Source organism: Ciona intestinalis, chromosome 10 (assembly GCF_000224145.3).
Source record: "Ciona intestinalis chromosome 10, KH, whole genome shotgun sequence".
Lineage (NCBI taxonomy): Eukaryota > Metazoa > Chordata > Ascidiacea > Phlebobranchia > Cionidae > Ciona > Ciona intestinalis.
The window spans coordinates 118,922-131,600 of NC_020175.2; the positions used below are offsets into that span (position 1 = coordinate 118,922).

Genomic DNA, 12,679 nt, shown 5'->3' on the forward strand with positions numbered 1-12,679 from the left:
CACAAGTTATAAAACAATATCGTTAACGATCAGGAACAACAAAAGCATGAATTTTGAATTGTGCGGCGTATTTAAGAATATTCAGGAATTGAGGACACTAGTGTAGAATTCCCCGGTATGTTACAGAGAGGTTGGTAGTTAGTGGTGAGAGATGGGAGGAGTAAATTCTTCATTAACACCAGATTTACAACCGTTCCCGTCTTGGGAATAATGGGCCAGTACAGCGCCAGATACTTCAAAATAATTGCCAATCTTTTAACCCACATAATCTGACAATACACATAAACTTGTGGTTTGTTATGTGAGTGCTGTACTACAAGGGACGCCATGTTACCTGGGATTTTATCAAAAGTTTTATCTTTGCTTCATGGCCATGTTGACGGTGCAAACAAAAAAAGCGCGCCAAAACTTGATCGAATAAATGTGATCTCTATTACCCTGAAATACATTCTGCTAGGGGGTTTTCCCCACAGATCAGCTGACGTATTTTTTGCTTTTTGTGAAATTTATAAACAAACATTGCTAGGACAAAACAAAGCCTTTTAGAACGAGATTTTGTGTAGAAACGAACAGATACACAGCTTTATATAAATGTATTCTCTTCACGAATAAGTCATTTAAAAAACTATTTTTAAAATGTGACGTGTAGAATATTTTGGACAGGTCCGTGTTGTAGGTGTTTAGGTTGTTACATGGCTAAACCTTATCAGTAAATAAGGAAATTTAAACAAGAAACAACAACATAAAGAATGGAAAACTTGAACAAGTTTTGCGGCTCAAAGTTCCAGATTTGGAACAATGAAAAACATTCTTTTCCCATTTGTTTCGAAACAATGGTGTTTGTGATCGCACCATTCACGTTGCTAGCGGCAACAAGCGCATATTTCATCGGGAGATTGAGACCACCGGATGTTAACCTGAGGATTCCTGATGTTTTCAACATGCGGAGGATGTGTACCGGCTTAACATTGGTGCTCACTATTGGTATTCTTACCAAGGATGTTATCTTGATTAAGTCGAGCATGTCCGCTGTGCTGATCATCTCATATTGCGCAAGAATCACAAGTTTGTTGCTGCATTTAATATTTCTATGGAGATTGGGAATGATTCACTTTTATTATAAACGAGGACCTGGAGTCGTAACATTTTCGTGGCTACTGACGTTCCCATATTATATAGTAGAGATAGAACGCATTATAACTCTCTATATATTCGATGTTTACAACTCAAAGGATGATGTTTTCTACGTTAGTTTAACTGTGGACTTATTCTGTGTGGCTGCAATGGTTGCTTGTCAGTTTACTTATCTGGTCACAATTGTTCGAAAAAATCCAAAATTTCGAACGGTTTCGATTCTTTCACCCGATTCATCTTTTGATGAGTCACAATCAGCCGTTTATCAGAATGGAGTGGATGGGTATTGTGATGTCACAGTAGAGGATATGACATCACAAGCACAGCTACAGGAATGTCCAGAAGAACAGGCAGGATGTTTATCAAAGTTATTTTTCTGCTGGGTGCAACCATTGATGAAAAAAGGGGCGAAAAAATTGCTGAATAAAGAATCCTCCGTTTACCATTTACCACAAGACTTAAACACTGAATTATTGAGTAATAAATTGACCTCAAACGGCCAAACAACCTCAAATAATAGTTATGAGTACTCGAGACTAGAAAGCACGAAAAATGTTAAACCAACACACACTGTTCTGAGGTCTCTTCACCAAAGCTTTGGTTGGAAATATTATTCCCTTGGATTCCTCAAACTGGGGAGCGATCTTCTGGCATTTGCAGGTCCAGTGCTTTTGAATCAACTTGTTAAGTTTGTTGAATCAAATGATCCAATTGCTTACGGTTGCTACTTTGCTGCTGGACTCTTTGCTTCTAGTTTTGTTGGTTCTCTATTTTCCACACACTTCGATTACCAGGTCAGTTGTATAATGATTATCTGCAGGGTTATTGTCTTTTATAACAAGACAATTAATAGTGATGACTCCAACCCAGTGGTAATTAATTGTCAAAATTGTCAGCTATACAGAAAAAACAGTCAATCACAAAGTTACATATGCGGTAACTTGAAGCAGGCACGAGGTGTATAAAACAGAACATCCGTGTTATAACAAATTGGTAATTTATTATCCACAATGTTTATACACGATGTTTGCATTTAATCAGCACAAGTATATAATATTAAATCCCATCAGGTTAATAAAGTAGCTCTACGAATGAAAACAAGTCTCATAACTTCCATCTACAACAAGACAATGATATCGAAACCTGTATCATTATCGAGATACACCACGGGTGAAATCACCAACTTTATGAGCACCGATGTCAACAGGATCGTCAACTTTTGTCCAAGTTTCCATCAGTTCTGGAGTTTGCCCATCCAAGTTGGAATCACACTTGTTCTGCTTTATATGCAAGTATGGTAGTATGTGTATAAGTTATCAACTAAAATAAAGTTTTTAATTAATAAGATATTGCCACCCGGTGGCAAATGTCACTAATGGATTTTCCAACAGACAGCAAACAAAAAGTCACACCTCTGTGAGCCTGTGTAATAACTTATAAAGTTGACCTGCCATACGAGTATTATTAAGTTACAAATCCTTTTAAACTTTGCAACACAAGTATAGTGTATTCATTTTCAAGGGAAACACTGTGACCTAAATCCCAGAACCCTTGGTGTGTATGGCCATACAACCACAAGTTTAAACAAAATATTTACCTAAAAATGTACTGGAGTGTCAAGTTTTGTTTTTCCCAATGGTCAATTTAATTGAAATCATTAACATATATATTAATCCGAGGTTGGTATCGTGTTTCTTGCTGGGTTGGGTCTCACTCTTATAATGATCTTATTCAACCGATATTTGGCAAAGAAGATGGGTGAATATAACAGGGATATGATGAAGCATAAAGATGATAGAGTTAAATTAATGACGGAGATACTACTTGGGATACGAGTGGTGAAGTTTAATGCGTGGGAGGAATTGTTGAGTGGGAGGATCAATCAGTAAGTATGATGTCATAATGGTAGGATTATGACCAATATAATGACCACTTATGATATGGTGGTTCTGCTTGCTAAGTTATAAAGTTGCTAAGTTTAGTGGTTATTATTTTATAAATACATCTTGTTTATCCATTAGTGGCAGAAAACAACAGTCGATATAACACGGGTGTTTATACACCTCCTGCCCACTTACAAGTTATTATTATCATGCATGTTACTTTCTGAGTAATGGTCTTTTCTGTATAGCTGACAATTTGGTCAACCCATAAATAACCACCAGATTAAGGTAAAGTATCAAAGGACACACACTTACGCTTACAGTAACAATGAACTATCCACTGGTTACAATATGAGTGTCCAACAACTATCTTATCTAACGTACTCTTTGTGTTGGTAGAATCCGATCAAAAGAAATGAAATCTTTAAAGGGATTGAAATATTTTGATGCTGGTTGCGTTTATTTATGGGCAACCACCCCTGTGTTGATTACTTTGTTGACTTTCTCAATATATTCAGTTACTGGACATCAATTGACTGCAGCTAAGGTAACAAGCAGTTTGTTTTATTTTGTGTTTCAAATACATTTAAAACTAACAAATAATACTTGAGCAACTATTTGCTTTGCAACTGCAAACTAATTTTAAAGCTAATTTATTGTATAAGAGTAAAGTCGCAAACACATATAGCAAAGCAAAACGGCGACCTGACATGTAGGTGGTAATCAATTACTACAGTATACATGAAGTACTCTACTTTTTATATGGGTGAGACCTTGAGTGAGGCTTGTCTGAGATGTTGGCCTATTACTACTGTATATTGTCTACTATCCTATTCTATATGGGTGAAACACGCCTGGGGTTCAAGCAAAAGGTAATTTGTCCATTACAACCCATCCATCAAGGTATTCACTGTGGTCGCCCTCATCAATATGCTGATCTTCCCATTGAATGCGTTTCCATGGGTGATCAATGGTTTGATGGAAGCTTGGACATCCCTGGAGAGGTTGGAGGACTTCCTGTCACTTCCAGACCAACATCTTGATCATTACTTCAACATCCAATCCTCACAAAACACAGGTTGGTAAATACATTGTTTATCATTGTGGAGAATGTTTTGCAGCTTTGCTTATTTGTAAATATTTACTTTTATTCTATTATTTCCTACATGGGTGGTTCTACTGCAAGACACCAAGGTCAGAGTTGGTTCATAACCCCAACACCCAAGTGCCACAACCCATTAGTGACCACTGGGTTGTAGCAATGTCTGTTAGGTGTCTTACTCAAGGACACATGCGTTCATACAATGTTAGTAGCATTGAACCCATTATCTTTCAGCAACAATGCAAACATCCTAACAATTTTCATTTACCATCACCTTCCGTTGTTTTTGTTTATTTTAATAACAAAGCAAATGAAGTCATTTTAACCCCCTTCATTTAAAGGAGAAATTGTGAAGATAGAGTCCGGATGTTTCTCATGGAATCTTCCTCCAGATGATGGGGGGATGGAGGATCAATATGAAGACAAAGATCAAATGTTGAAGAATCTAAATATCTCAATCAAAGAGGTTTTACTTGTTGTTATGTTGTGTGTCATGAAACCTGTAAATTAGGTGGTGGATAAAGTATATTAATTTTCTTTGGGGGGAAGCGGCAGGCTTCAATATCTGGTTAATTTTCTGTATCTTCCGTGACCCATGCAATGAGCTTGATTGTTGGTGTAATGCGGACATACATTCAGCCAGTCCAGCTGTAGAAAGTGACTCATATTAAATAGTTTGTTCAATTCTTACAAAAGCAGTTTAAAGCATAGTTTTGCAACTTCAGAAGAATATTTGGAATAAAACAATTTGTGGTTATAAATTCTGAAACATTTGTGCTTTTATTTAAAGGTAGAAAGAAACCAGGGTTAATATTTCTTTTTTGTAACATTGTATTAATTTACCCCAGGGTGAACTGGTGGGGGTGATGGGTTCTGTGGGGGCGGGTAAAAGTTCTTTATTATCGGCGATATCTGGAGGTATGGAACGAGTGGATGGTTCTATTTATGTTGGTTGTTATGACGATGGAATGGCGGTCGTTACGCAAGAACCGTGGTTACAACATGCAACGATAAGGTTGGTTTGTATTGATGTTTGTGGTGGTGCCCCCACCTTGTGGTGATTTATATGTGGTGAAGGTTATAGGATGTTTATGGCGGTCGGAGAAGGACAACAATATAGTTGGTGGGAATTAAATGCAACTTGTTTATGTATATTATGGGCAGGTTAACGACACTCATTATAACACGGGTGTTCTGTTTCATACACCACATGCCAGCTTACGAGTTTCCATGTATGTAACTTATTTATCCTCACATGGCGGGCAACGACACTCGTTATAACGCAGGTGTTATGTTTCATACACCTCGTGCCCGCTTACAAGTTACCACGTATGTAACTTGTAGATTGTGAGTGTTTATTTTTTTAATCGATGTCTATTGTGACAGGGAGAATATATTGTGGGGGTCCAAGCACGACTCAGCATTTTATGAGCAAGTCATCCAGTGTTGCGCACTAAAGGAAGATTTTGCAGTGTTGCCGAATGGTGATTTGACTGAAGTTGGTGAGAATGGGGTGACATTGAGTGGGGGACAGAAGGCAAGGATATCACTTGCTAGAGCCGTTTACCAGGTTTGTTGCTGTTGCGTGTTTGTTATTTTCCTTCACCAAATTTATGTTAGTTTGTGTCTTTTAAAACAAAACAGAAATATATTGTGTTGGTCAAAATATTGTCTTTTTTTAGGTTTGTTGTGTGTCTGTTGTCATTGTGTCCATTACTTTTGGGTCTGTTTGATTTTTACTTTATTGTGACTTTTTTAACTTTTGTGTGTCTGTTGTATAATTTTGCGTATTTTCTTCTTATCTAACCCAACCACACATTCCAGAGAAAGAGGTTGTACCTTTTAGACGACCCGTTGTCAGCCGTGGATCAGCATGTCGCGGCTCAATTATTCCACGAATGCATCCATGGTGTGTTGGGCGGAACCACACGGATATTATGCACACATCACACTAAGTAAGAGGGTGAATAAATGCCAATTATAAATCAAAGGAAGTCTATTTCGAGTCAGCTTACAAGTTACCACATATGTAACTTTGTAGGTGATTGTTTTTTATACTTGGCTAAATTTGAACTACTAACTATCAAGTGTCTTGCCCAAAGACACCTGTTTCATACACCTCAAACTTGCTTAGGAGTTACGATGAATGTAACTTTGTTGGTGATTATTTTTTACAAATCCACATGTGATATCTATTTTAAGCCAAACATATGATTTCTATGTCAGATATTTAAAACACGCCGACCACATCATTGTGATGGAAGAAGGGGAGATAGTGAAACATGGAACACCGTCGCAAATATTAGATTTCGATAAAATAGAAGATCAAACGTATTCTAGTAAAGGTAACAATGGTTTCTTTATTTGTTAACATATGAACTTTTGCTTATCTTTTGAATCTGATTGGTTAAAACAACACATTGTTAAACATATTAGTATGAATAAATTACACACATGTAGTACCAGTTAAAAGCATGACCCCCTAAAAACATATTTTTCTTGAAACTTGACTTTATTGCTCCAAAGTTACGTTATATACTGCAAGATATTATCCATGCTTGATGTGCCTTGCCCTGATGATGTCTCGCTGTTTATTTAATACGAACCAATGTTTTGCAAAGCAGAAACGAATAGTGAAGCAACAGAAAGTGGCGTTAAACAAAAATCTTTGATAACAAATGAAGAGAAAGCAGTAGGAACGGTTGCTCTACATGTTTACAAGTCTTATTGGTTGGCCATTGGAGGATGCCTCGCGTTTACCATTCTACTGTTTGTAGTTCTTATGCAAGGTAAGATGCGAACCCAGAACCTCTTCCTTTCTAATCCTGGCCTGGATTCAAACCCAGGGTTTCTGGTTCTCCAACCCTGGCCTGCATTCGAACTCAGTATAGTTTTAAAAATTTAAAATATTTTCAGCATCCAAGGTCATTTCTGATTGGTGGTTATCACAGTGGGTGGGGTCAGTACCAACCAATGGAACGCATGGAAATCATCATGAAAATTCAAATTTTTTCATTTCCCCCCTTGCCCTCAGTGATGCACATTACACTTTCCTGTTACAAGGTATCCAAGGTTTAACACACATTAAAAGTAAATTAAAAAAAAAAGTTTATATATGTTGTTGCCACCAGGTGTATGCATTATAAGGGTAAAAGAGATCTTCTGGCTTTTATCTCGGTCTGGCAATGTAGCACAGTTTAGTGTTTTAGTCTGTAGCCCAGAGAATTGGCTTAAAGCTTTATGCTGTTTTCATTGTGGGCTTATGTGTCCATAGAAAAGACACATATTGGAAAACCCTGAATGATGTCTAGCCATATGACAGATAAAACATTGGTCCTTTAAGATCACAGAACAAAAAACTGACAGAAGGTCTCTTCCTATAATCATTTCTCTTCTATAATCATGAAAATAAGTTTGAACACGTTTCACCAGACAATGAACCAACACCAGCCAACCATGACGTCATGTGGTATCTCATGATATACGGGATCATCGCCGGTAGTAACAGTATCTTCACACTAATTCGTGCGTTTAGTTTTGCATATGGGGGACTGAGAGCAGCTAAGGTGATGCACCATAATTTGTTGACGGCAATTATGAAGGTGAGTGGAATGTTGGTTGTAAAATATACAACCTCCTTATAGGGTTTGTATGAAGAATAAAGTTTGGCTTAATGGTTAGGTGCGAGCATTGTAACCGAAGGATAGTGGGTTCAATGCTCGTTGCTGCTACCACTGTGGGTGTGTGTATTCTTGAGCAAGACGTTAATTTATCCATCAAAAGTAAATAATCACCCACAAGGTTACATATGTGGTAACTGTTAGGTGGAAACATATGAAGTAGAATAGTGGGTTACCTTAAAAATAGTTCACATTCAATTACTTAAAACAACACCTTGGCCCTGCTAGGACTTAAAAGAAAGAATGTTTCCTATAAAAAACAAAGTTGACGTTATTTTTAAAGCATAGAAGGTATATTTAACCCCCCCTTTCATTACAGGCTCCAATATCATTCTTTGACACTACCCCCCTGGGCCGGATAATCAACAGATTCTCGAGTGATTTATACACAATCGATGATTCCCTACCATTCATGCTTAATATATTCCTCGCACAATTAGCTTCAGTGATCGGAACAATAATCATAACTTGCTACGGCCTTCCATACTTTGCATTACTGTTGCTGCCACTGGCTGTCTGTTATTATTACACCCAGGTAAAATATTAATATATGGTTTATAATGTTATTAAGATATATTCTTGTTAACAACTATTTGGTCTTTGAGTTATAGTCATGGCTATTAACTAAGATAGCTAAAATATAATTCTTTAATTTATCTCTTCAAGTACGATAAGAAAGATGAATGGCTAATTGAAACCATCAAAAAAAGGGGAAAGATAAAAATCTTCTTGGAAGCGAGCGGCTTCAACATCTGGTGAGGTTTACGCAGTAGCACCCTGAGTGTTGGGGTAATGCGCCAACTTTGGCTTAAATTCCTTGACCAATGGAGCGCTACGCTGTGTAACCTCACCCACATAGAATAGAAACCAAACATACTATATTTCAAAATACTAAAGATCACATGAACTTATCCCCAGTATTATTATCGTCTTACATCTCGTGAATTGAAGAGATTGAGCAGTATCAGTTTGTCCCCGATCTACGCTCACTTCACCGAATCATTACTTGGTGTTTCAACTATAAGGGCTTTCCAACAAGTCAAGTCTTTCAGGTGAATGAATGTAACTTATTTATCCTCGCATGGTGGGGCAACAAACAGTCGTTATAACACGGATGTTCTGTTTCAGACACGTCATGCCCGCTTACGAGTTACCACGTATGTAACTTATTTATCCTCGCATGGCAGGGCAACGACAGTCGTTATAACACGGGTGTTCTGTTTCAGACACCTCGTGCCAGCTTACGAGTTACCAAGTATGTAACTCACATATGCTTACGTGGCGGGCGATGACAATCGTTATAACACAGATGTTCTGTTTTATACAACTAGTGCTCGTATTTTAGGAATTGTAACATTAACTTGACTTTTTTATATGCCCACTTCCATGACATGCCTCAACCAAACAAAAGTTAAACTTCCCATTTCCGATCCAGGAGTTACAACATAGACTTGGTGGATCGCAACCAGCGTTGTAACTACTCGACCCTCTGTGCACAGAAGTGGCTCGGCATCCGACTTCAAATGATGGGTGTCGTCATGGTTACAGGGGTTGCGTTAACCGCCGTCATCGAACATCGGTTCCAGTTTATCGCACCGGGGTTGGTGGGCCTCGCTCTCTCCTACGCACTGTCCGTCACTGGGGGGCTCTCTGGAGTCATTACCTCGTTCACGGAGACAGAGAAACACATGGTGGCAGTAGAGAGACAAGCTTATTACATAAACAACGTACCACAGGTAAGTTGGATTTTTTTTTAAGTTTTAACACTTTCACCATGCGTGTTTTATCCAGTGAATAAATTTCAAAATCAGTGTCTTAACAACTTGTGTTTTATATGTATTTTATCCTTTAGTAATTTAAAGTAAAGAAGACACATAACCTTTTAACATCTTCAATGAATTGGTGGACTACCTCTTTATCATTGTTATGTAGAAAAAACAGGATTCTTTATTGCTTTAATACGCCACTGCATGGTTGTGGTTTGTTAAACTTATTTCTTTAAACTTCAACACAGGAGCGAGACATAGGTACGAGCTCCAACCCACAGTGGCCACAAGAAGGGGCTATAGAGTTCAACCAAGTTAGTTTAAGATATCGGCCCAATCTACCACTTGCTTTGGAAAACGTGGAATTTAAAATCGGTGAGATGCTTGTTTGGCTGTGTGTATATCTAACAAAATGGATGTTGGGGTAATGGGACCAAGTCTCGGGTAAGACTTCACCCTTATAAAACAGAACCTCTATTACTGAGCGTGAATAAACTGCCCCAGTGGGGTCTAGATGGTAGCACCCTTGGTGTTGGGGTAATAGACCTACCTCCCAGGTGTCAGGTGTGCTTCACTGAAAACCTCACCAATATTGAAAAGAATTTTATTATTAAGTGTCTAAGCTGCTTCAGTGAGGTCTAGATGGTAGCATTGTAGGACATAAGTGTTAGGGAAATGAGGAAATGGACCTACATTCAGGTTTACCTCACTGAAGACACATCAAATATAATGGGACTATATGGGTGTTGGGGTGTAATATAGACAAAACTCTCATAGTAACATTATAAATACCTAGCACCTGGCGAGAAAATTGGCATCGTGGGAAGAACAGGAAGTGGAAAATCGAGTTTGTTTCTCGTTTTGTTCGGGATAGTTCCGACCACTGGGGGAGCTGTTTACATCGACAAAGTTAACATAAAAAAGATACCGTTTCGTAAATTAAGGTAATGTGTATATTATTTCCATGGTCTTATTTTTTTGTTTGTCGCTTTATGTTTGTTGAAGGTTGTTATAGTTTGTGTGATGACCAGAGGAGACCTGGTTCAAGGTACATTGTGGCGCATGTATCCTTGGGCAAGATAAATAACGTCAATTGCTTCAACCAGGGGTCACTAATGGGTTGTCCAAATTATCAGTCATATCTAAAAACAATCACCCACAAACTTACATACGTGGCAACTTGTAAGCGGGCAGGAGGTGAATGAAACAAAAACCCGTGTTATAACGACTGTTGTGTTGCCTTTATAAATACCACAGTATCAGAACAAACAAATATTTCAACCACCTTTCAAGCGAAACTTTCAACTCAGGTCAGAGATGGCGATTATCCCACAAGATCCTTTCCTATTCAGTGGTTCGTTACGTGACAACCTCAACCCCACCAACCTAACCATTGATGATGAAAAGCTCTGGTGGGCGCTAAAGAGTTGTGGGTTGCGAAAGATTGGGGAGCAGATGGGTGGGTTGGGGTCAGAGGTCGGAGAGAGGGGTCAAAGGTTATCGTCAGGGCAACGACAATTACTTTGCCTTGCTCGTGCTTTGTTGAGAAACGTTAAGGTGACCATGGATATCTGATATAAAATATGCATAGTGTACCACTAGATATCTTATGTATAACATGAGCCTCACAACAGGAAAGAGGTTAAGACTCGACGTTGATATTATTGTGTTATTGGCACTTCACAGCATGATCTGATAACGTCGCGTTGTATGGCAGACAAAATGTCAATTATATAAGATCACAAATAAAAAATTGCCAGAAGGTCTTTTTAATACTTATCTTATACAATGTTTGCAATGTTACCCATCAACTTTAAAAATTGGAAACTTTAAAAACGGTTTATAAGTAACTATTATGGTGTCATAAATGTTTTAATGACTTCAGGTTGTTTGTTTGGACGAAGCAACGGCGAACATTGATCAAGAATCCGATCAAATGATTCAAGAAACGATTGTGAAACATTTCGCTCGTTGTACTGTGATTACGATCGCACACAGGTGATTATGATGTCATAATGGAACGAAACAATTAATACACCTCGTGCCTGCTTACGAGGCACCACATATGTAACTTTGTGGGTGTTTGTTTTTATGTATAGCTGATAATTTGGACGACCCAAAATAGCGACTACTTGGTTAGAGTAATTACTGTTAAGTGTCTTGCCCAAAGACACAATGGTGTCTTCATACTATTGCAAGGCAGTGTAACCACGGTCCCATAGCAGATTACAATATATAAGGCCAATGTTTCACCTTGTGTAAAAATACTTAAACAACAACCTTTATTATGACATCACAGGATTGATTCAGTCATGCGTAGCGACAGAGTTATCGTCATGGACAATGGTCATGTTATCGAAATCGATGACCCGCGTAATTTATTAAAACAACCAATGAGTGTTTTCGCTGAACTTGCTAACCAATCAGGAACGAGGACAGAAACCATGTGATTTAATATTATTATTATGATGTCATAATATCATTATGATGTCACAAATTACTGTGTTACTTTGTTTAGGTAATGCACTAGATTTTTACACGCTGTGATGTGATAATGCCAATCTCCAGATTTGTGTGCTTATGATGTCATAACATCTAGTGTCAATTTAATAATATGTTTTGTTTATTGTTGTTAGAATGTTATTACCCAGAAAGCAATCTCATTTGGTTGTCTAAATGCTGGTACTGGAAATAAATATACTAGATAAACTGTCGTAAGATTATTGATGGGTAAACACTTGCTGAAAAGTAAAGTAACTTTAGATTAAATGTTACAGTAATGGAGTAATAAATTCAAGGCATTCATATTTATGTAGGTAAGAACACATAGCTTGCAATGTATGTAAAATATCAATAGGAACATTGTTTTGAGTATTTGTTAATATATTGTCACTTGAATGGCGTCATAAGCGCTATCACAACAACACATATTCAAGTACCTGCCCAAGGGGTTATTGTTATTATAAACACAAAGGATGCAGACATTGTAGATGTGAAGCCTTATGGTTTACTATAAATAATTTTGCAGGGGTTTGTTTTGAAGTTTTCTTAAGACCACCTAATGACATTTTAAGGTTCCTTTTCTACACTGATGAGGCTGTACTGCAAGACAGG

At 37.8% G+C, this 12,679-nt stretch overlaps 1 protein-coding gene and 1 non-coding gene across 2 annotated transcripts; one reads left to right on the top strand and one right to left on the bottom strand.

Annotated features, from left to right (window-relative positions):
• Positions 1-645: 645 nt before the first annotated feature.
• On the top strand, positions 646-12,278 carry LOC100176487 (multidrug resistance-associated protein 7-like). Its single transcript, XM_018813809.2, has 21 exons — positions 646-1,928; positions 2,205-2,426; positions 2,814-3,019; positions 3,417-3,564; positions 3,921-4,095; positions 4,461-4,585; positions 4,968-5,134; positions 5,506-5,689; positions 5,944-6,074; positions 6,346-6,464; positions 6,744-6,908; positions 7,036-7,182; positions 7,552-7,721; positions 8,119-8,334; positions 8,718-8,851; positions 9,235-9,535; positions 9,814-9,940; positions 10,362-10,509; positions 10,876-11,122; positions 11,451-11,563; positions 11,865-12,278. Exons 1-21 carry the CDS (start codon positions 750-752, stop codon positions 12,013-12,015), a joined length of 4,575 nt encoding a protein of 1,524 aa, XP_018669354.1. The 5' UTR covers positions 646-749; the 3' UTR covers positions 12,016-12,278.
• Positions 7,455-7,537, bottom strand: mir4016-1 (microRNA 4016-1). The gene has a single exon (NR_034406.1). It is a non-coding gene; the product is annotated as a microRNA 4016-1 (primary transcript).
• Positions 12,279-12,679: the final 401 nt, after the last annotated feature.